Source organism: Punica granatum, chromosome 6, assembly GCF_007655135.1.
Source record: "Punica granatum isolate Tunisia-2019 chromosome 6, ASM765513v2, whole genome shotgun sequence".
In the NCBI taxonomy this organism is placed as follows: Eukaryota; Viridiplantae; Streptophyta; class Magnoliopsida; order Myrtales; family Lythraceae; genus Punica; species Punica granatum.
Window position 1 is genome coordinate 7,495,504 of NC_045132.1, and position 20,858 is coordinate 7,516,361.

At 38.5% G+C, this 20,858-nt stretch overlaps 2 protein-coding genes across 3 annotated transcripts; both read left to right on the forward strand.

Moving 5' to 3' along the window:
* Positions 1-977: 977 nt before the first annotated feature.
* Positions 978-6,522, forward strand: LOC116209917 (ATPase family AAA domain-containing protein 3-like). 2 transcript variants are annotated; one of them, XR_004157357.1, is made up of 9 exons: positions 978-1,439; positions 1,526-1,621; positions 2,654-2,764; positions 3,125-3,434; positions 4,080-4,170; positions 4,266-4,608; positions 4,745-4,893; positions 5,515-6,098; positions 6,278-6,522. XR_004157357.1 is itself a non-coding variant. In XM_031543675.1 (8 exons), exons 1-8 carry the CDS (start codon positions 1,149-1,151, stop codon positions 6,035-6,037), a joined length of 1,914 nt encoding a protein of 637 aa, XP_031399535.1. In that variant the 5' UTR covers positions 978-1,148; the 3' UTR covers positions 6,038-6,522. The 2 variants fall into 2 exon arrangements, 1 of the variants encoding a protein (XP_031399535.1); XM_031543675.1 differs by having other exon boundaries at positions 5,515-6,522.
* Positions 6,523-7,668: 1,146 nt separating this feature from the next.
* LOC116212114 (leucine-rich repeat protein FLOR 1-like) lies at positions 7,669-8,844 on the forward strand. The gene is made up of 3 exons (XM_031546691.1): positions 7,669-7,753; positions 8,073-8,172; positions 8,568-8,844. Exons 1-3 carry the CDS (start codon positions 7,669-7,671, stop codon positions 8,842-8,844), a joined length of 462 nt encoding a protein of 153 aa, XP_031402551.1.
* The last annotated feature ends 12,014 nt before the right edge of the window (positions 8,845-20,858 follow it).

The following is a 20,858-nucleotide window of genomic DNA, read 5'->3' on the forward strand; positions in this document are numbered from 1 at the left end:
TATGGTCCACACATAACATCCGAGTTGGATCCATGAACCCACGGGTGCAACGAAGTCAAGCCGAGCTGAGTATCGGGAAACTCAAACTTTGCTCATCTTAACTAGGTTTAAGTTCGAACTTGTTCACCAAAAAAATGTAGCGTGTAATATCCAAACAGAATGCTTGAAAATAAAAAACTGACCTCACATCGGATCCATACATTTCTATTTATAAGCATTATGATTAATACTCACCAAATAATTGCTTCACGAAATTACTTGCGTAGAGAATACGTTAGGAAGAAAAAAGGAATATCTGATTCTAGTGCTACTTGATGAGCCACATGAATATGAATTCCTTAGATGGGAGCGGCATATTTGCAATGACATTTTAACTAGAGAGCATATTAAGTCAGTATCAATAAGCTCATGTTGAGTATTTACCGAGCCGAGTGCGAGTAGCTCAGCTTGTTTTCGGCTCGTCCGGTTCAACATCGAGACAATTTTATTTTTGTTTTTTTTAATGTTAGAATAAGTGAATCTCATAAATAAAAGTTAATTTCCGGCCACATCAGTTGTTACAGATGAATCTTCAAGATATTCAAGAAAAATACAATTTGATACCTTCAAACTGATCAGTCAACTTGAAGTAGAGCAGATGATAATCACTAATGAAACATTCACCTATGTTTGGAAATAAAGGTAGGGAGGACCCGGGCTAAGTTGCAGGGAATCAATGTTATCTTTGCTTAGAATACAAAAACATCCAATAAGCCAATAGTTGACATAGATGGAGACATTTACCTGAAGTTCCAATCCTAGGACTGTGATCAGTCCTTGAGTTTGTATGTATAGTAATGCCCCTTCGGCCCATTACTTCTGGCCCAAGTTATCGGAAAATGTGGGCCTCATAATAGCCTACTGGACTTGGGCCCACCGGATTTCGAAGATTGTTTTCCACGAAAAGGCTCCCTCTCTTCTTCTTCTTCGTCTTCTTCTTCTTCATTGTTTGGCTTAAACCCTAGTAGCCTCCATTGAAAGGGTTTAAGCTCTGCTGCTCCAGTTCCTATATGTCTTCGACTCCATTTCCGCCATCATTTCGGTCGGATTGTTAATAACTGGCAGTTGTTTCTCTGACTCTGTCAGCTCAATCTTCTTCTTTCTCTGCAATGGCCGCCTCAGCCTCCAGACTCTCCACCTGCGCAGCAGTGGCAGCAGCCGTTGCCTCCGCTTCCGTGGCCTCTAACCGCGCGTATGCCGACTCCCTGTTCCGTTTCCCCACCTTTCCCTCTCCCTCTGCTTCTCCTCCTCAGGCCGACGCCCCTTCTGCTTCGACTTCTTCCAATGACCAACCTCAGCCCAAGGCCGAGGAGCCACGGGGCTCGGGGTTTGATCCTGAGTCGCTCGAGAGGGGAGCCAAAGCTCTCCGTGAAATCAACAGCTCGCCCTATGCGAAACAGGTTCGTCTGTCGTTTACTCCTAGGTTGATGAGCAACTTGGGATGATGTCCTAACTTCTTGCTGTGCTGTTGGGCTTTGGCCTCTAGGTCTTTGAGGTAATGAGGAAGCAAGAACAAAATCGTTTGACCGAGTTGGCTGCAGAGAAGATTCATAATGAGCTAATTCAGACCCAAATTGACATCGTGAGTGACATTTGCCTATTTCCTTAATAGTATGCGCGCTCTTAGAGAGTGCGTTCAACAGAATTATGCATCGATGATGGTATGATATAGTGAAGCAAAGGGGGCACAAGCACATCCTTTGAATGTTGCTGTTTGTGTTATGGTTCTATTCATACTTATGCATGGTTTTCGCGTGTTTCTAATAAAGAATTTATTTTTTCACTTATCTATTTATGCTGAATTTCCCAGAGAAAAGTTCCCATTTAGCCGGCATGAGGATGCTAAACCCTTGCGAAAAAGATGTATCAAAGAATATATGCAAAGTTTAGCAAACGTGATATTGTCGCTTCGGTGCGTCTTGTTATCAACTGGCATTAAAGATGGAATTTTGGATTTTGGATTTAGTGATTATATCGAGGAATATAAATGGGAGATTTAGGAAACATGATAGAATGGTATGAATAGGGCCCACCCTTTGACTTTGTATGAGTTATTTTGTTTTGTTGTGAAAAAAGAGTGATATAAATGGGACTCACCCTTTGACTTTGTATAAATTATTTTGTTTTGTTGTGGATATAATTAAGTTAAAGTAGGATTTTAAAATCCTACTTTGAAACCAAACAAGTCATGTGATGAAATTTTAATTTTAATTTTAATTATTATCAATTGCATTTGAAGATGAAATTTTCAATTTTGCATTTGGTGGTAATGTGATGCCTTCAGCACCCAATTCCTACATCCACTCTTTTCATTGTTTGTATTCTACTCTAGACAAGTTTGAGAAGATAAACTGCACAATGTGTTTCCTCATCGTTAACATTACTCTCATCATAATGGTAATGCAGCATAAAGTATTGTTTTTCTTTGTTTCTATATTTGTGTGAACAGTACAGTAGATATCTCTAAGACTTGCATGTCTTTCTGTGATTCTTGAAAGTTAGTCGATCGTTTTTTCAGTGCCTTCAGTTTAGGTGTTGTAGTAGCGGATCTTGTATTCGTGATTCATTTACCGGTAATTTTTTTTTTGATTGAAACTTTTCTTGTTGTTGGCAGGACAGACAAAAGAAACTGTGTGAGGAGCAGAGAAACTTAGTTCAGCAGCAAGCGCAGGCGAAAGCTCAAATGCTTAGATATGAAGATGAGTTAGCAAGAAAGAGAATGCAGGTCTGAATGTGGTAAATTTTGGATGTATCTAATCTTGGTTGCAGAATTTATCTTTAGGCAATTGAATGATTTCTGCATTCTGGATTTAATGTAATTTCATCTGTTGCTTTGCTTCAGATGAAGGAATGGTTACAAGAGCAATTTTTTTGGGTTATTTAGCGCTGTTTATTTTCCCTTAATAAAATAGAAAAATTTGCTGGCTTGTTCTGGATTGTTCTACCATGGACATACTATTTAGTTGAAGATGAATAATATACTCAACTTTCAAAATCCATCTCTTGTCTGATCATGTGAGTGTTTCATGTAGAGGTGAATGAGATACTCATGAATTTCTTCATATATGTACCAATTACTTTCCAGACAGATCATGAGGCTCAGCGTCGACACAATACTGAATTGGTTCAAATGCAAGAACAATCCCATATAAGAACAGAGCAACAAAGAAGGGCAACTGAAGAGCAGATTCAAGCTCAGCAACGCCAAACTGAGAAAGAAAGAGCTGAAATAGAGCGAGAAACCATAAGAGTTAAAGCCATGGCGGAGGCGGAAGGTCGGGCTCATGAAGCAAAGTTGACAGAGGATCATAACAGGAGGATGCTCATAGAACGGATGAATGGCGAAAGGGAGAAATGGCTTGCTGCTATCAATACGACTTTCAGCCACATTGAAGGTACAATAGTAATTACCACATTTACTTTGTCTCACGATTGCTGAGTAATTTCTCTGTAATAATCAGCCGCATCTTCATCTGGTTTCTAAACTTTCTTCCTTTTGTGCCTAATGAAATTGGGTTGGATTGCACCATTTGTTAATTTGCTTGTTGATTGGTTTCTCAAGATCTGTGCAGAATGATCTAAACTTGGCATGCCAGATATATGTGCCTTTAAGATGTTCTGCTGTTTGCATGAGTGCATGGTGATAGTAAATGGTTTTATGTAGTCTTCTCATTTTCGAGACACTGATGTAGTATCCTCATATTACTATTTGAAGTAGGCTATATGCCATTTTATTTCTCCTTTGTTGATGATTCAGAATGTTTTGCGTCTTGAAGTTGAAATTTCCTGGGACCAGGTTTTGTAGGCTTGGGGTATTTAGTTTGTGGAAGTTAGGCAGCAGAGCCGCCATGATTGAAAGTACAAAATTTTAGCAAAATTGTCTTTCATGTACATTCAAAAAGTATTAGCAATGGATTAAGTATGATAAGAAAGTAATTTTTAATTTGACTAATGTCCTGCATGTATGTTTATTTCCTTTTAAATTCATTAACTTTGGACGAGATTAAAAATCAAAGTTTTATGAAAGTTTGACTCTGCAGGAGGTTTCAGGGTCTTGTTAAGTGACCGGAATAAATTAATCATGACTGTCGGAGGGGCTACTGCATTAGCTGCCGGAATCTATACGACCAGGTGTTTAGTTATGAATTCATTCTCTTAGTATGTCCTTCCATTTTTCATTGTTTGTCACAATGTCCAACAAGATAAAGTCTCCTTTTCTCTATCAGGGAGGGTGCTCGAGTTATGTGGGGTTACATCAACAGAATATTGGGCCAGCCATCGCTAATCCGCGAATCATCGCTATCCAAGTTTCCATGGTCTGGGATGATTTCAAGACGGAAGAACAATATTTTTAATTACAGCACCGTTGCTGGGTCAAACGTGCCTCCTGAAACTAAAAGTGGTCTTGGGAATGTTGTTCTTCACCCATCGTTGCAGAGACGGATAGAGCAACTTGCTCGAGCTACAGCAAACACAAAATCTCATGAGGCACCATTCCGTAATATGCTGTTTTATGGACCTCCCGGGACCGGGAAAACCATGGTTGCTAGGGAAATTGCTCGAAAATCAGTAATGGCTTCACTACTTTAAAATTTCTAGATGATTAATGCAATGTATTGGTTTTTTCCTCTTTTGATGTTTAAATTTTGAATTGGCATTCTCTTGTATCTTTTGATGATTAAATTACAATCTCTCTCTATAACAGGGTTTAGATTATGCCATGATGACAGGAGGGGATGTTGCACCTCTAGGTCCACAGGCTGTTACAAAAATTCATCAGATATTTGATTGGGCAAAAAAGTCGAAGAGAGGTCTATTGCTCTTCATCGATGAGGCTGATGCTTTTCTATGCGAGTAAGTTCTGTTCCTCAATAATATGGTCTCAAGTTCTCATTGGTTGAAAATTTTCCCATTTGTGTAAGCTCAATTGAATTGTGATTTAACAGTAAGGTGTAGTAAACTATAAAGCCTTTTATCTTGCATTCCAAATATCATGACTGTGTTTAGGCAACAGTCACCGTAATTTCATGCAAAACTATTTTGAGTTGCTTTTTCTGGGATTGAGATCTTTTAATTAGAATATTGATGTTTATTGTTTTTATGGTTTCTAAAGCCAGACCTGAGGTGGTTGGCTGGACCAGAAGCTTCAGAGTCCTGCCATGTGCATCTTCATAAGACTGTATTTCCAGATGAACTCGATTTTATAGTCCTGTGTTTCTCGCTCGGATCAGATAGTTTAGGACAGTTTTCTTCGTCCAAGTTGATTTTTGCTTTGAGCTGGTTCACCTTTCCTTATTTTTATTGGATCTATACTTGTGATAATTTTATGTTATATTTGTATAAAATATAGTTGAGGCTTGGAGCAATTGATCTACTTCTGTTGTATTGCGTGATGATTTCATTTACTTGATGGAAAGACGATCGCTCTCATATCTTCCACAGGGCAACATAAATCATGCCTATTGTCTAATGCAGGCGTAACAGCACACACATGAGTGAATCCCAAAGAAGTGCTCTGAATGCGTTGCTCTTTCGAACTGGGGACCAGTCCCGGGACATCGTCCTCGTCCTTGCAACAAACAGGCCTGGGGATCTCGACAAGGCTGTAACTGATCGAATTGATGAAGTGATCGAGTTCCCACTTCCCAGGGAGGAAGAGCGTTTCAAATTGCTGAAGCTATACCTGAATAAGTACATCTCCCGTGAGGGTAACGAAGAAGAGGAACCTCGGTGGGCTTCCCTATTCAAGAAACAGCCTGAGAAGATTATGTTAAAGGATGTGTCTGATGAAGTCATCCGAGAGGCTGCTAAGAAGACTGAGGGGTTCTCAGGTCGTGAGATTGCGAAACTAATGGCGAGTGTCCAAGCGGCTATTTATGGGAGCCCGGACTGCGTATTAGATTCCCAGCTCTTCAACGAGGTTGTGGATTATAAGGTCAGAGAGCATCAGCAGCGAATAAAGTTGGCCGCTGAAGGTGGTCAGACCCCAAACCATTGATTTCGCGTCTCCTTGGATTGCCAAAAGGAGAGGGCTTCTCGGTGTTCCTGATATAAGTTAGGTAATCGCCAACTACTAATCCTTATGCGAGTTTTGCATTGGGTATTGCTCTTTGATGCGCTCTTTTGATATAAATGGAGGATTGTAAATGTAAGAGGAAGCATGAGGGAGATTAGACTCGGTCTTGTTAATTTAATGAACCCCCTTGTCTTTGCGGATCACATGAGGCTTATATTCCAGGAATTCCTTGGTTCGATGATGCGCAAGAGGATGAAAATACCTAGCTGGAATTTCATGAAGCAAGACTAGCTTGAGGAAGATGAGCTATGTAGTAACCGTGGCATTTTTTTGTTCGGCCTTGTTTCTTTGTTCTTTACTTCTTTTCCTTGTCATTTATTTATCTATTCATAATCTTTGTCATTGGGCAACGAAATATGTACTATAAATCTGTCACTTGAGGTTAATTACATCGTCCCTTTGCCAAATTTGTAATTGTCCGATGGTTTTTGGGGCTTGCTTAAAAAGAGGGAAGAAAGTGCGAAGCTGGTTAGCCTTGTCATCGACGGTTTTATCATCAATACGCCCAGTCTCCTGCGGTTGCTGGTAGTGAAACTATGTGGCCCCTGCGAGTTTATTTTAAGCCAAAACAGCCTAAAATCTCTTATTTCTAGTAATAATACCTATGGAAGAGCAGTTTTTCTTTACTTCGGTCTCTTCGTCTAAATCCTTTAAGAAAGCTCAAACTGAATTGCGGGTAGTGTAGTGGCGGTATCATCAACATTTATGTCTTTTTTTGCTGGATATCATCCACATTTATGTCAGTCATCTTATATATCTAGATTTTTTTATTTATAACTACGGGGGACGGTCAATCTCAACACGGTTCAAAGCCTAAAACATTTCCGAATTGAAGGAAGAGATTTGCAGGCATAGCACTTTTCCTTTGAATCATCTCCTTCTCAATTCCTCCATCCAAAACAAAGCTAAGTGGTTGTTATAGCTGATTTGAATTGCGGGTTATGGATGGTTTTGGAGGGATGGGTTATAGAAGATTATTATACAAAGGGTTATTATACAAATTTGTATTATAACCTTCAATAGTCCACCTATCCATAACTATCCATAATTCACAATTCAAATAACTCGTTAAGGTTATGATTCGATGGTCTTGAAGCTTCCTATTGATTCCATAGTACAACCGTCTAATTTGATTGGAATGTCCCAGTTATAGGGGCCAACTCAAGCTAAACCCTTTGCTTAGATCCGCATAGAAATAGGCTACTGACGTGAGTAAAGTCAAAGCAACGAAGTTTTCCAATTTAATCCTGCGAAGACATGTAATTAAGAAATAACTGAGTAATTGGCTTCCATACCATAGAACATTATCAATACATCTATTGTCAAGAATTTTTGCCTATCAAAAAGACAACAAAATTGCTTTAAAAACTCAATATAGAAACTGGCCAATGAGAGATAAAACGATACAAAAGTTACTTTGATAAGACTCGAATCTAAAATCTCTTGATTCTAGATTGATGACGAGTATCGTGACACTGTAATCTTCAATATGCCCTCATATAAATTTATGTTGTTATCGTGGCTGCTATTGGTCTCTATACACCGGATTAGAAATGGTTCCAGAAGGTCGAGCATTCAACCGTGCTTCTAATACCAAGCGAGGGGAAGAAAAATTGTTGTTGCTCCACAATGGTACAGGTAAATCTTTCTCATCGTTTTGTATATTTAATGTGTATGCCATGAATTCATCGAGTGACGGACTTGGAAGATTGTTTCAACAAAGAACATATGATTTTTTGCCACAAATTAAGAATCAATTAAATATTATGTCTTACATAGGTACATATCTACTTCTGCTGGAAACATAAACTCCACCAAAATCCCCTTCTCTCAACTGAAATGGTGCTTCACGTTCCCTATGGAAGTCGGTTGTTTCCTTTCAAGTTCGGGTCTGTTGCTTCTGTTATCATCATTGCTCTCCTCTCATGCTCTGTATTTGGTGCAAACGGGTTTCCAGGGAACCACACCGACCGGCTTGCTCAGCTGGAATTCAAAGCGGAATTAGTCCTCCTTGGTGCTCTGCACTTGTGTAGCACCACCATCCATTTCCGCCTGTGGTACGGAGTTACTTGTGGCCGAAGGCACCATAGAGTCACAGTATTGGACTTGCACTCAAATAAACTAAGAGGAATTACATCCTCGAGTATTGAGAATCTCACGTTCCTAGGGTTCCTCAATCTCCCAAACAGTAGTTTCTACTCAAGGATTCCTGAAGTAGGTCGTCTGCAAAGACTACAAGTTTTCTGGTTTCATAACAACTTGCTGGACGGACTAATCCCTCCAGGTCTGTCTCGTTGATCCATTGATATTGGTGGCAACATGCTTCAACGGAGTTTACCAGCAAAACTTTGCTCCTTGTCCAAGCTCAAAAGACTTGTCTTTGGAAGGAACAGTTTGACTGGGTCGATCCCAATTTCTTATGGAAATTTGACATCTCTTGATGTTCAAATAGTAACACAATAAGCAACCTGAAAAGTCTGACTCTTCCTGGTATCGGATCAAATAATTTTGTTGGGGTCTTTCCTTCATCTATATTCAATAAGTCCTCCATGGAAGTTCTTGATGTGGTTGAAAACCACCTAGTAGGGAGTTTACCATCAGACTTGGGCTTCACCATTCCGGTGCTCCAAATTCTCTTCATGAGCAAAAACCGGTTCATTGGAATCATTCCCAAATCACTATCCAATTTGTTTGATCTCTTTAGCTTTGATATTGCTTTGAATAATTGAGAGGTTCCGTCCTTCCAAAAGATGAGTGAGCTTTTCCGGCTCAACCACAGCGACAAACATCTTGGAGGCCAGAAAGTTGGCGACCTCAGCTTCATCTGCTCATTAATGACAAACTCTACAGGGCCAGAGATCGTGGAAACTTAGGGCAACAATTTCAGAGAAAACATACCCGAATGCGTCTCTAATCTGTCCAGGACTCTCAGGTCATTTTTAGTGGGCGAAAACATGATATTTGGAGGCTTACCAAGTGGCATCAGCAATTTCTTCGACTTTGAGAGACTGCTTCTAGATGGCAATAGCATTTCTTGTAACATTCCTCCTGAAATTGGAAATCTTGTAAGTCTACAGGAATGGCATCTTGGTTGGAATGAATTTTCTAGATGAATCACTCCTACCATGGGAAATTTATCGATGTTGACCCACTATCATCTCCAAGGAACAATACCTAGATCTAAGCAAGTGTCGGAACTTAGTAGCCCTGGGTCTTGCAGATATCAAAGTGGGGTTATACCCCCTGAAATCATGAGCATCTCATCTCTACCGATCTTTATAGACTTCTCTAACAGTAGTTTGACCGGTTAGCTTCCTATGGAGGTGAGAAATTAGAAAAATCTTGGCGCCTTAGCTTTGCAAGACAATAAAATCTCCGGAGAAATCCTGAGTAGTCTTGGAAGTTGTATCATGCTGGATCATCTATAAACGCAGGACAACCTTTTTGAAGGTTCGATTCCTTCCGCATTGAGTTCCTTTAAGAATTGAACTTGTCGATCAATAGGTTGTCTGGACGAATTCCATGATTCCTCCATGGCTAAATATAACAAGTTTGGGACTCGCGTTTAATGAATTTGAGGGCGCTCTACCAATAGGAAATGTGAGTGCAACTTCTGTTGGAAATAAATATCTGTGTGGGGGCCTGGCTGAATTTCGATTGCCTAAATACAGCACTGAAGAACCGAGAAGGAAGGGGACCGAGAACTTTGCAAGAATTATAATTATTTGCTCAGCTTCAGGACTTATAGGACTACTTTTGATCCTCATTTCGCTATATATTTTTTGTTTAGAAGACAGAGGCAAGAAAATGCCTCAGAGAATTCCATATATTTTGCAGGTTTCTTACTAGAGACTATTAAAAGCAACTAACGGTTTTCTCCTCCAATAATCTGATAGGCTCAGGAAGTTTAGGACCAGTGTTCTGGTGCCTTTGTGATTGGAATCAACCAGCTGTAGGTAGCCATCAAAGTTCTAAACTTGATGCGTTATGGAGCAGCCAGGATCTTCATTGCAGGGAATCTTGTGAAGATAATCACCACATGCTCTGGCACCAGTTACCGGGGAAATGATTTCAAGGCTTTGATATATGTGTCCATGGTGAATGAAATTTAGACGGATGGCTGCATCCAGCAGTTGCAACAAATGGGATAGGGGAAGAGACACCAAGACTGTTGAATCTTTTCCAAAGACTAAACACTGTTATAAATGTTGCTTGTGCTTTAGATTATCTCCTTAATCAATGGGGCATGCCCAGAGTCCACTGTGATCTAAAGCCAAATAATGTTTTACTGGACAATGAAATGACGGCGCGTGTAGGCGATTTAAGATTGGTTAGGTTCCTGCCAGAAGCCACAAGGGAGTCAGTTGCTGATCCAAGTAGCTCAATCAGAGTGAAAGGATCTGTTGGCTACATCGCTCCAGGTAATTATCGACCCTCTTAACTTATTATGCTCATGGTGCTTCCCTTTTATCTTATTTGCAAGAAGCAAATGCACTTTATTCATAGAACCGGGCAAGGTATGTTTGACTAAATGAATTCAGTTGCAACGCCAATGCAGAATATAGAGCTGGAAGAGAGGATTCCAGTTACGGGAATGTCTACCACTATGGGATTCTTGTATGTTCACAGGGAAGAGGCCAATCGATGAGATGTTCACGGATGGACTGAATCTTCATTCCTTTGCTAAGGCAGCTTTGAGTGAGCAAGTTTCTCAGGTTGTTGATCCTGCTTCAGGAATGTCAGGGCGTGCAGAGCAGTCCAAACAATGTTAGAGCAGGGATGCATGGCAACAGACTCCAAAAGATTCGGGAATGCCTGGTCTCAATCATCAGGGTAGGCGCTGTTTGTTCCTCCCACCCAGAGAACGTATGAATATTGCGGATGTCTCAGCTGCTCTCAGGGGAAGGGATTGAAAAAGAAAAATGCTGGAATAATCTGTCACAGCATGCTAGAATTTCTGCAGTTTTCTATTCGTTTCTCTAATAAGCACAAGAGACCTGTACTTGCATTGCCTTGTATTTGCTTTAAAAGTAAGCAAATAATTATAGTAAATTTGATTCTCCTTCCCATGACCTTTGTAGAGACGAAATTAAGTTGCAAACGGATATTACTTATACCGGATGCAGGCTATGAATGAACTAAATTGAGCAAGATGTTAAAGTCCTAGCCTTTTTTAATGAAAGAAAAGGCAAGATTAAATTTTTGCTGCAGTCTGAACAGAGTAAGGGAATCAATGCAGAAGAAAGCACTCAAGAAGCACCGCTTCCATATCAACGTTGACCCAATGCGCTCTTCACTAATCTTTGGAAGACATTCATTTCCTTCCCAAGCAATGAGAATTCTGGAGCATCATGAAAAAGAGAAACTACACAGTTTTACAATGTAAAACACTTGCGTCATGACAGTAAGATGCAACTAGATAATTTTTTAAATTAGCTATTCATTCCAATTCTGACAGTAGTTGCAGGCTTAGACATCAAGACAACCTCATGCTTCTTAGCCTTCATGGTCACAGGAGTCTCGGTCACGAATGTCGTCTGCAACTTTCTTTACATAAAGAGCCCCAAGTCCCAGGGGCAGGTGCCTGATTGCTTGCAGCATCGCTCTCTTGTCAGAGCCCTGCTTGTTGCTGTGAGTCAGCGTTGGAGTTATCTGCAACCGTGTCTTCCTGGAGTGGCTCATTACATTGTCTTCACGACCTTCCTCACTTGATCCACCTTCAAGACTTGCAGGAATGGAATTCTGTGATGGTGATTCAAGTCAGAGGAAGCAAAGCTTTTCGAGGAGTATGAAAGCAAAAATGGAATCCATGATGGAGTAGAGATAGAGAATGCACTCTTAGGCATGGAAGAAACCTGTGAAGTTGAAGTCAAGGTTCCCATGGATCAAACTCGGGATCCTAGTCCTTGTTTGGTGTTCCTTCTTCATTGTCTCTCTTCTTTGTGGGAGTCAGACTAGTCAGGTTAGGTAATATTCTGCTTCGATTCCTTGATGACTGAGAAAGGACAATTTTCTTTAATTTCATCAATGTGCAGCCGGATTACACTATTTTACATGCTAAGGTTGTATTTGTTTGTACTTAATTTTAAGTGCTGAAAATTTAAGATTAAATAGAATAAGTGCTTAATTGATTAAGTGAAAAGCGCTTAATTGGATGGAAATTACACTGACTGAAATAATATTTAGATAGGTCCCAATACTTCAACTTCTTTTCACTTTTGCCCACAATTTTATTTTAATTTTTTAAAATTCAGAAAATTTAAAAAATAAAAGTTCCAAAAAAAGGAGGATCGAAGGTTTTCAATCCAGAGAGGGAGGGGGCGCCGATGCCGACCACCACATCCACAGAGAAGGTTGTGTGCGAGCACAACAGACGCTGACGACTTCCTATGTGGTCACGGTGACTGGGATCGAAGGCACCACCGCCCCGATTTCCCTCCCTCCCAATCTTCCCCCAGATCGCGCGCCCCCCCCCCCCCCCCCCCCCCCCCCCCCCCCCCCCCCCCCCCCCCCCCCGGGGGTACTGAAAAATGCAAAATGGACTGATTTGAAAATTATGAAAAAGTTGAGGGCCACCGCCACAAATATGATAAAATTGCCCTCAGCTGAGCAATTTAGCAAAAAAAAACCATTGAATGATTACGTAAGTTCCCATTTACTTACTCATTAAGTTAAGCCACTTTTATTTTGTGTTTATCAAACAAATTTAATTAAATTAAGTGCTGAATTTAAACTTATTTGGAATAATCAAACACAGCCTAAGTTTCCAACCGAATTTTATGTGTATAAGAAGCACTTATATGAGGGGTGTGCTAAATTCTTATATGGTTGTTATAACATGCGCATAGTTTTGCTTCATTGGAGCCTCGTGGACTGGGATATATTGGATGGTCTTGTCCCTACAGATTCCTTTTGTTGTAGTCTTCACCGTGTGGATTCTCCTTCGAAAAGATAATCGAGACCCAAGTGCACAGGTTCAAATAGAAAAGATTTTGATTATTTAGTTCAAAATTTTAACTTTGCACCAGACATTCGCATAAAAAATTCTTCCTTTTCTATGAGGGATATGTTAAGCTCAAACATTACCGGACCATCGAACAAGCTTCTATTTTCAATTATGGCACTATTAGCTGGACTCTTAGGTGGAGTTTTCGGGGTAGGTGGCGATGTGCTAATGAGCATAGTGCTTCTCCATGTCGGAGTTGCAACCGAGGTATAAATCAATTTTTGGTTCATATCATATTCATCAATAATGTGAAATCATCATCTGAATGTTTTGATTAATTAATACTATGTGAAATCTTCTTATGAATATTTATTGCAGGTGACAACAGCAACTTGCTCTTTCATGGTCTTCATTTCGTCAATGATGTCAGCTCTTTAGCATCTACTACTGGGCATGGACCATATTGATACCGCCCTTGTCTTCTCCTTTAGTAGCTTCGTGGGTTCAGTTATTGGCCTCGTGGTGGTGCAACGAGCGATTAAAGATTTTGAAAGGGCCTCCCTTATCGTGCTTGCAGTCAGTTACAGGTGGCATTGAGCACTATTCTGATCAGGGATTTGTAGCCACTGATATTTGGAACGATTATATTTGGGGAGAGTACATGTACTTCAAACCCCCTTGTTAGGAAACTGTTTGGGTTAGAACGATGGTTGGCATATTTAGAGGTACGATGGAAGTATCGATCTACTATTCCTTGTAAAGCTTAAGATTTTACTGCCATATTTAAAGCTTGTACAATTCACAGATATTTGAACCGAGCCATTTTACTCATAATTCCCTGACTATCATGTTGCCTTCTAGTGTCTTGATGCTTCACAAGTGTGGCACTGCAGCGAACGGCAAGGAAAAAAAATAGTAAGATGTGAAATCCAATTTTCCAAATATTGAACCCTGTGGATAAACTTTTGTCGAGTAATGGAAGAGCATCTATATATATATATATATATATATATATATGAAAGTAAGGACAAGGTGCTTCCAAATGGAACAAATTGGATGATAAAAAATCAGAGAGGCATGTTTTGTAGTATATATCATATCCATCTATATTGAATTGTGGATGCATAAATGATAGAATCATTTCGGATTGGATCAAATGTGGGTCTCCTCAAGAATAGGCATGAAATTTATTATTTATTTATTTATTCTTTTTGTAAAGATGAAGAAAGAAATTCAATTTTCTCTCCTATTTACTACAGCGACCAGAAGCAGACGAAGAATTGATTGTAGGTTATCAAACTGAATAAGAGCTTCAAAACTTGACCAGGACTAAGGTATTCTTTGAATTTAGCTTTGAAAAAAATTTCTAGCCGAATTTCGTTTTTTTTATCTTTTTTTTCCTCTTTGGTTGCTTTTGCCTGATCTAATGAGATTAGCGATGTGTGTTCAAACATTTTTATTTAATTCTTAACTATAGGTTTGCATGTTCTAATTTGCATTTTTGACTTCTCAATATGTTTTTTTGCTTTCTTAAAAAAATATTTTTATTTATGTACTAATATGTTATTTTTATTTTTCATGATCTCCTATAATTTATTGAGAGAGCTAGCAACAAAAAAAGATTCATAAAAAATAAAAGTAAAGAGTGATCAAATTATGGGACATTGTCACAAAGGGCAACGATTTAATTAGCATGGATATGATTCATGATTAAGAGGCAAAATATTTCGAGTAAGGACGCAATTTCTCTTTCAATTTTTTGTTGAACCGGTGGAACTATCTAGTAGTTGATAAAAGAAGCTTTGGTGCTATTTTTTCTTTGGTGCTATAATCGAGAATTAGCTCTAGCAACTCAAAATCGGGTCTTCCAAGAATATATGAATTAGATTCGGACTACTAAGCATTAACCAGGGTTCCTGAGTCATATACATCAACATTTTACCTTGATATTGATCCCATTGCTGATGATAGACGGTCAACATGACTTGTCTTCATCCGTCCATCTATCTTTAAGGTGATCTTCTGAAGTGCTTCTCGGCATTTTGAAACGTTCTTCCTCCCCGGAGAGTGGGAATTCCATCACTTAATCAATTCAGTCAGTTACAGCCTTGTCGAGATCCCCACGCCTGTTTGTCACAAAACAAGACAATGTCTCGAGCCTGGTCTCAAGCTCAAAAGTGCATGTTCGGAGCGCCTCTTTGTGATTCACAATAATGGGTATACGTTGTCACGCCTGCAGCATTAGGTTGTTCACTAATAAGAAAACAAAATCAGAGACATTGTCCCCAGCCTTCAACTATATTTGTGCCACTTCGGAGAACAAGCAGATGGTCCGAGGCAGTACTAATTTAGTTGATGGAAATGCCAACCCATGACAATAAAGATTCAGAGGAGCTAGCTTCAGCAGATACTTGGCTGCTTGGGCTTCGACTAATCCAGTCGAATCGGGTCGGTTAGTGTATAAATTTTTGGCAGCACGGCATGGTGATGACATCCTCAATTTGGGCATCGTGCATGCATGAAGTACTAATTTTCATTTAGGCATCTCAGGCGCAGTTCTGCGCTGCAATTATATAAATGATCACACTAATGAACGGAGCTTATTTTTGTCGCGTGGTGTTTACCAATAAATTGCACGAAGTCGTATATTAACTATCAGACAAGTGCCATGAGTTCAATGCAATATTGCACCATGCAAAGAGAGCTTCATACAGGTACTGATTCGCGATATATGTCCAACTCATGATAGACAATTGAGCTCGATTGGCAACATGACTGCTCCGAGGGACGAGCTTTGGCTCTTAGCACTCTATAAGATCTAATTACTCACGCAGGTACGTATAATTATATGAGCTTATCCAATTCATCTTCATGTAGCCAGCTAGGCTGTTGCTTCTATCTATCTCTGTTGAATATTTGTTGAGTTTTAGCTTCTTAATTACATAAGTTCTACTGGACTTTGGAATGTTTATCAGTTAACACAAAATTTGACGTATTCCCTTTAATAGGACGTACTTTGGCTGGCCGGCCGGTCATATTTTATTGTGAGTGATCTAATTAACATGATTGGTTGTCTTCAAGATGTGATAAGATGAGGCGCATCCAGGTATGTTCTCGGGTTATAATGAAGGGAAAAAGGAAATAAACAGGCAAAAGAAAAAGAAGAAAAGGGAGCTTCTCATTAGGACGACAATCGAATCTAAAATTCCTTTGGTTTCGAGTAATGACATATGTGCCTCTGTACAACACGCCTTTCTCAGTATCTTTTTCTAGACATAAAGGAAGCTCATGAGACAAGTATAATGAAATAGAAATTCTATATATAACCTAACTGACCTCTATAAGGGAAATTCACGTGGTCAATCTTTGAGATGATTGACTCTGCTACCCTCCTTCTAGTTCTTTTATTAGATGCTCGTCATCCAAAGAGAAAATTGATAAGCATATATTATAATTCTATGAAATTCACCTGATCAGTAACATCATGTCATATTTGCAATGACTCTGCTACGCTCCTCCTAGTTCTTTTATTAGATGCTCATCATCCAAAGAGAAAATTGATAAGCATATATTATAATTCTATGAAATTCGCTTGCTCAGTAACATCATGTCATATTTACAATGGCAGAGCTAAATTCACCATAAAAATTATTGGGGGTCATAAATGGATTGACGTATAATACAATCAAACTTTGATGTCAAAATACCCAATTAATTAATTTATATGCTAACTATATATATATATATATATATATATATATATCTGAGAAGACACGTAACCCTCGGAGTGGATCGAAAGCCGGCTTCATTTGGTTGACCAAATGATGATACCTTCCGTTAATTTGTAGATCACTCGTGTACGTACTTGTTTCGGAGAAGATCCAAAGTAGGAATTCACCAAAAAAAAGATCCAATGTAGGATTTTTTTTTCCTTTTCCTTTCTTTTTATGCACGATTTAGTTCCCTCCAATTTGCCCCCACGGAGAGATTCGAATGGAATAGAGGGAGAGAAGACGAATAACGAATATGTTTGCTCCTTTAAACAATATCAGCTCGAGTCAAATAGGAAGTCTATCTAACTTTGGAACCAACAACATCCCAATGAAACCGAGTAAAAGATGAGAAATCTCGTTCGAGCCGCAAGATGATGCACGTTTGGTCGGGCTTGTCAGCCTAATGATCCACTTAATTTTATGAAAACCTTCTTATTCAAAAGGAATTAAGTATGGTTAATTCTTCTCAGAGAGAGTCCCCTCTCCCAACTTTACGTTCATCCTCCACAGCTCGCCCCTATACTATTCGTCTCGCTGTTTCAGAAACCCTGTATCTGATTCATCATTCTTGGGTGTGTTCGACCCCGAATAGCATATACGAGAAACTTGGCAAATTATAACTAAAAATCTAGGCATATGCGCACGGACAAGACATGGAGAATATATATATACATATGTTGAGATGGGATTAATTTACATGTTCCACTAATTACATGCATATACAGATTGTAACGTTATTTTACGCGTGCATGCACGCATGCAAGCAAAAGTTTGTCACTGTCCGGTGTTTCAAGATATATGGTCCATTAAATAAGCATTTCGTTCGTAATTCTTAAAAAAGTGACGGACGGTACAACAGCAGCATGCACGTACTTTATAGGCCTGGCTAGTCTTCTTTGCGTTTAATATAACATAGGTATACATAGTCTACATGTGATCGCGAAATGTTAGATTGTCGTAAGTATGTAGTCAATATCAAGAAAGAGCAAAGCAGAGCACGTACGTACATAGGTCTGTACCTATACATGAAGCGTGAATTTTCTGCATTCATAATAATTCGAACAAAAGACCTTCCTTAAAGCTTAACAATCGTCGAACCGCTTGAACCAACTCACGTTGGTCTGTTCCTCTTTAGGAAATAAAAATTTTTTATTATCAATTTTTATAATCTAGGCTCAATTTTTATAATGTCACGTTAAGTGAATTGGTTATATACATTTATCAAACCAAACATGTGGCTATTTTTTTGTACATTGTGGCTTTGCTGGGACATTAGATGCTTCTGCGTCTAGCTTTGCTTTACCTTTGAGTCAGCGTGTCTAAGTTAATTATTTACATACATTTATCAAACCTAACACGTGGCTATTTTTTTGTACACTGTGGCTTTTCCAGGACTTAAGATACTTCCGCATCTAGCTTTGCTTTACCAATGGGTCGGTTTGTCCAAGTTAATTGTTTATATACATTTATCAAACTTAACACGTGGCTTTTTTTTTTGTACCCTATGGCTTTGCCGGGACTTAAGATGCTTCCGTGTCTAGCTTAGCTTTACCTATGGGTTGTTCTGTCTAAGTTAATTATTTATATATATTTATCAAACCTAACACGTGGCTATTTTTTTGTACCCTGTGGCTTTGTCGGGACTTAAGAGGCTTCCGCGTCCAGCTTTGCTTTACCTATGAGTCAGTCTGTCTAAGTTAATTGTTTATATACATTTATCAAACCTAACACATGGGTAGTTTTTTGTACCCTGTGGCTTTGCCAGGACTTTAGATTCTAGCTTTGCTTCACCTATGGGTCAGTCTGTCTAAGTTAATTGTTTATATACATTTATCAAATCTAACATGTGGCTATTTTTTTGTACTTTGTGGCTTTGCCGGGACTTAAGATGCTTCCGCGTCTAGCTTTGCTTTTACCTATGGGTTGGTGTGTCTAAGTTAATTGTTTATATACATTTATCAAACCAAACACGTGGCTATTTTTTTGTACATTGTGGCTTTGCCGGGACTTAAGATGCTTCTTCATCTAGCTTTGCTTTACCTATGGGTCGGTCTGTCTAAATTAATTGTTTATATACATTTATCAAACCAAATAGGTGGCTATTTTTTTTTTTACGATGTGGCTTTGCTCGGACTTAAGACGCTTCCGCTTCTCACTTTGCTTTATGGGTCGGCGTGTCTAAGTTGATTGTTTGTATATATTTATCAAATCAAACAAGTGGCTATTCTTTTTCACACTGTGGCTTTGCCGAGACTTAAGTTACTTTCATGTCTAGTTTTGCTTTACCTATGAGTCGGTATGTCTAAATAGAGACAAATTTTATGTCATGTAATTGAGTTTTTCTAGGCTTTATTTCAAACACAGGGAAGACCCTCAAGTTTCATTTGTGTTAACATAAGGGAACCATGCCATTGGAAAGCAAAAGAAACAAGGCCGATCATGATTCTTCCCCTCTATCATGTGATTTATATATTAGACACACCGCTAATTATATAAAGTTTAACATATGTGTGGTGTATATATATGTATGTATGTATGTATATGCTGTAATACGTATATACACTTATACATTGATTTTTTTTCTTTTCTGACAATGTACACACCGAAATTTAAAAAGTATTATTTTTTAAGAATATTTTATTGTACATTATATTTCCAAATCTGTATGGCCGTTTTTTTTTCTTTTTTTTGGGGGGGGGGGGGGGGGGGGGGGGGGGGTGGTGGGGTACTCTCTTCACCTGGATCAACCTTCACCGGTCATATTTATTGATTTATATATTAGGTTTTGATGTGTGTCTATCACTAGAAGAAAAGTATCTGATTAAAGTCGAAATTTTAAGACAAAATGAGTTTGTCTCTAATTTGAGTTGGAAATTTAAAAAATTGAGACTTAAAATTCCATCTATCACCCAATAGACCAAAAAAAGACGAAAATCTCCGCTCATTATTTGAGACGGATTAGGAGATGGAAAATTCCATCTCTCCTATAGAAACAAAATTTTGAGACAAAACAGGTCTGTCTCAATTTTCAGACAAAATTTTTAAATTGAGATGGAAAATTCCGTCTATCATCAAAGAGACGGAAAATAAGACGTAAAACTCCGTTTCTTTTTTTAAATAGATCATGAGAAGGAAAATTTCATCCGTTAATAATGAGACATAAATATCTGTCTCAAATTCCAGTTTCTATGCACATGAGACGAAAGTTTCTATCTCAAATTTCCGTCTCTATGAATCCAAATATTACTTCTAAGTTCAAATATTTATTTATCCTTGTTTTTCAATTTTTCATCCCAAATCTTCTTCATCTCCTTCCATAAAATTTAAAAGTTTTCTAGGGTTTCACACATAAAAAAATTAAAAATATTTGATGACTCGCATCTTAAATGCGTCAAATAAGTTATGAATTGCTCATATTAGTTTTGATATTGAGTGTAAATGAGATCACAAATAACTAGGTGTACGAATATAAATTATGAGAAAAGTTGATATAAAAATTTCAAAAATTATTAAAATAAAATTCATATATTGATTGTACATTAAAAGTGTTGTACATAAAATAATAAATAAATTACAGACAAGAGATAAATAGTATTAGGAAAAATGTACATATTACAATAAGTGAAAGTGTAAAATTAGTCGGAGATATTTAACAAATAAGCAATAGAAATTTAAATATTAGTTTTAAAATGAAAATTTGTAGTTGTATAACAAATAAATAAAATGTTAAAATGTCTCAATGAATGAGAGTAGTCTAGGTAGTAACACGCATGCACGCCAGGGTGAAGACATTGGTTGAAATTTCCGCGAGTGCAAAGCCAATCATAATTAGTGAGACACTGTGCATTGCACCCCTTGTGTAGGTGGTGGGCGCACAGGAGCCCGTGCTCCCTCCAGGCTTCGCTGAGCGGACTTCGGTGAGTCTGAGAGAAAGACGAAATTTTTCCTCTATAATGGAGAGATACGAGCTTCGTCTCTCTTTCTGTCTTAATCGTGAGACAAAAATTGAGATAATATATTTTGT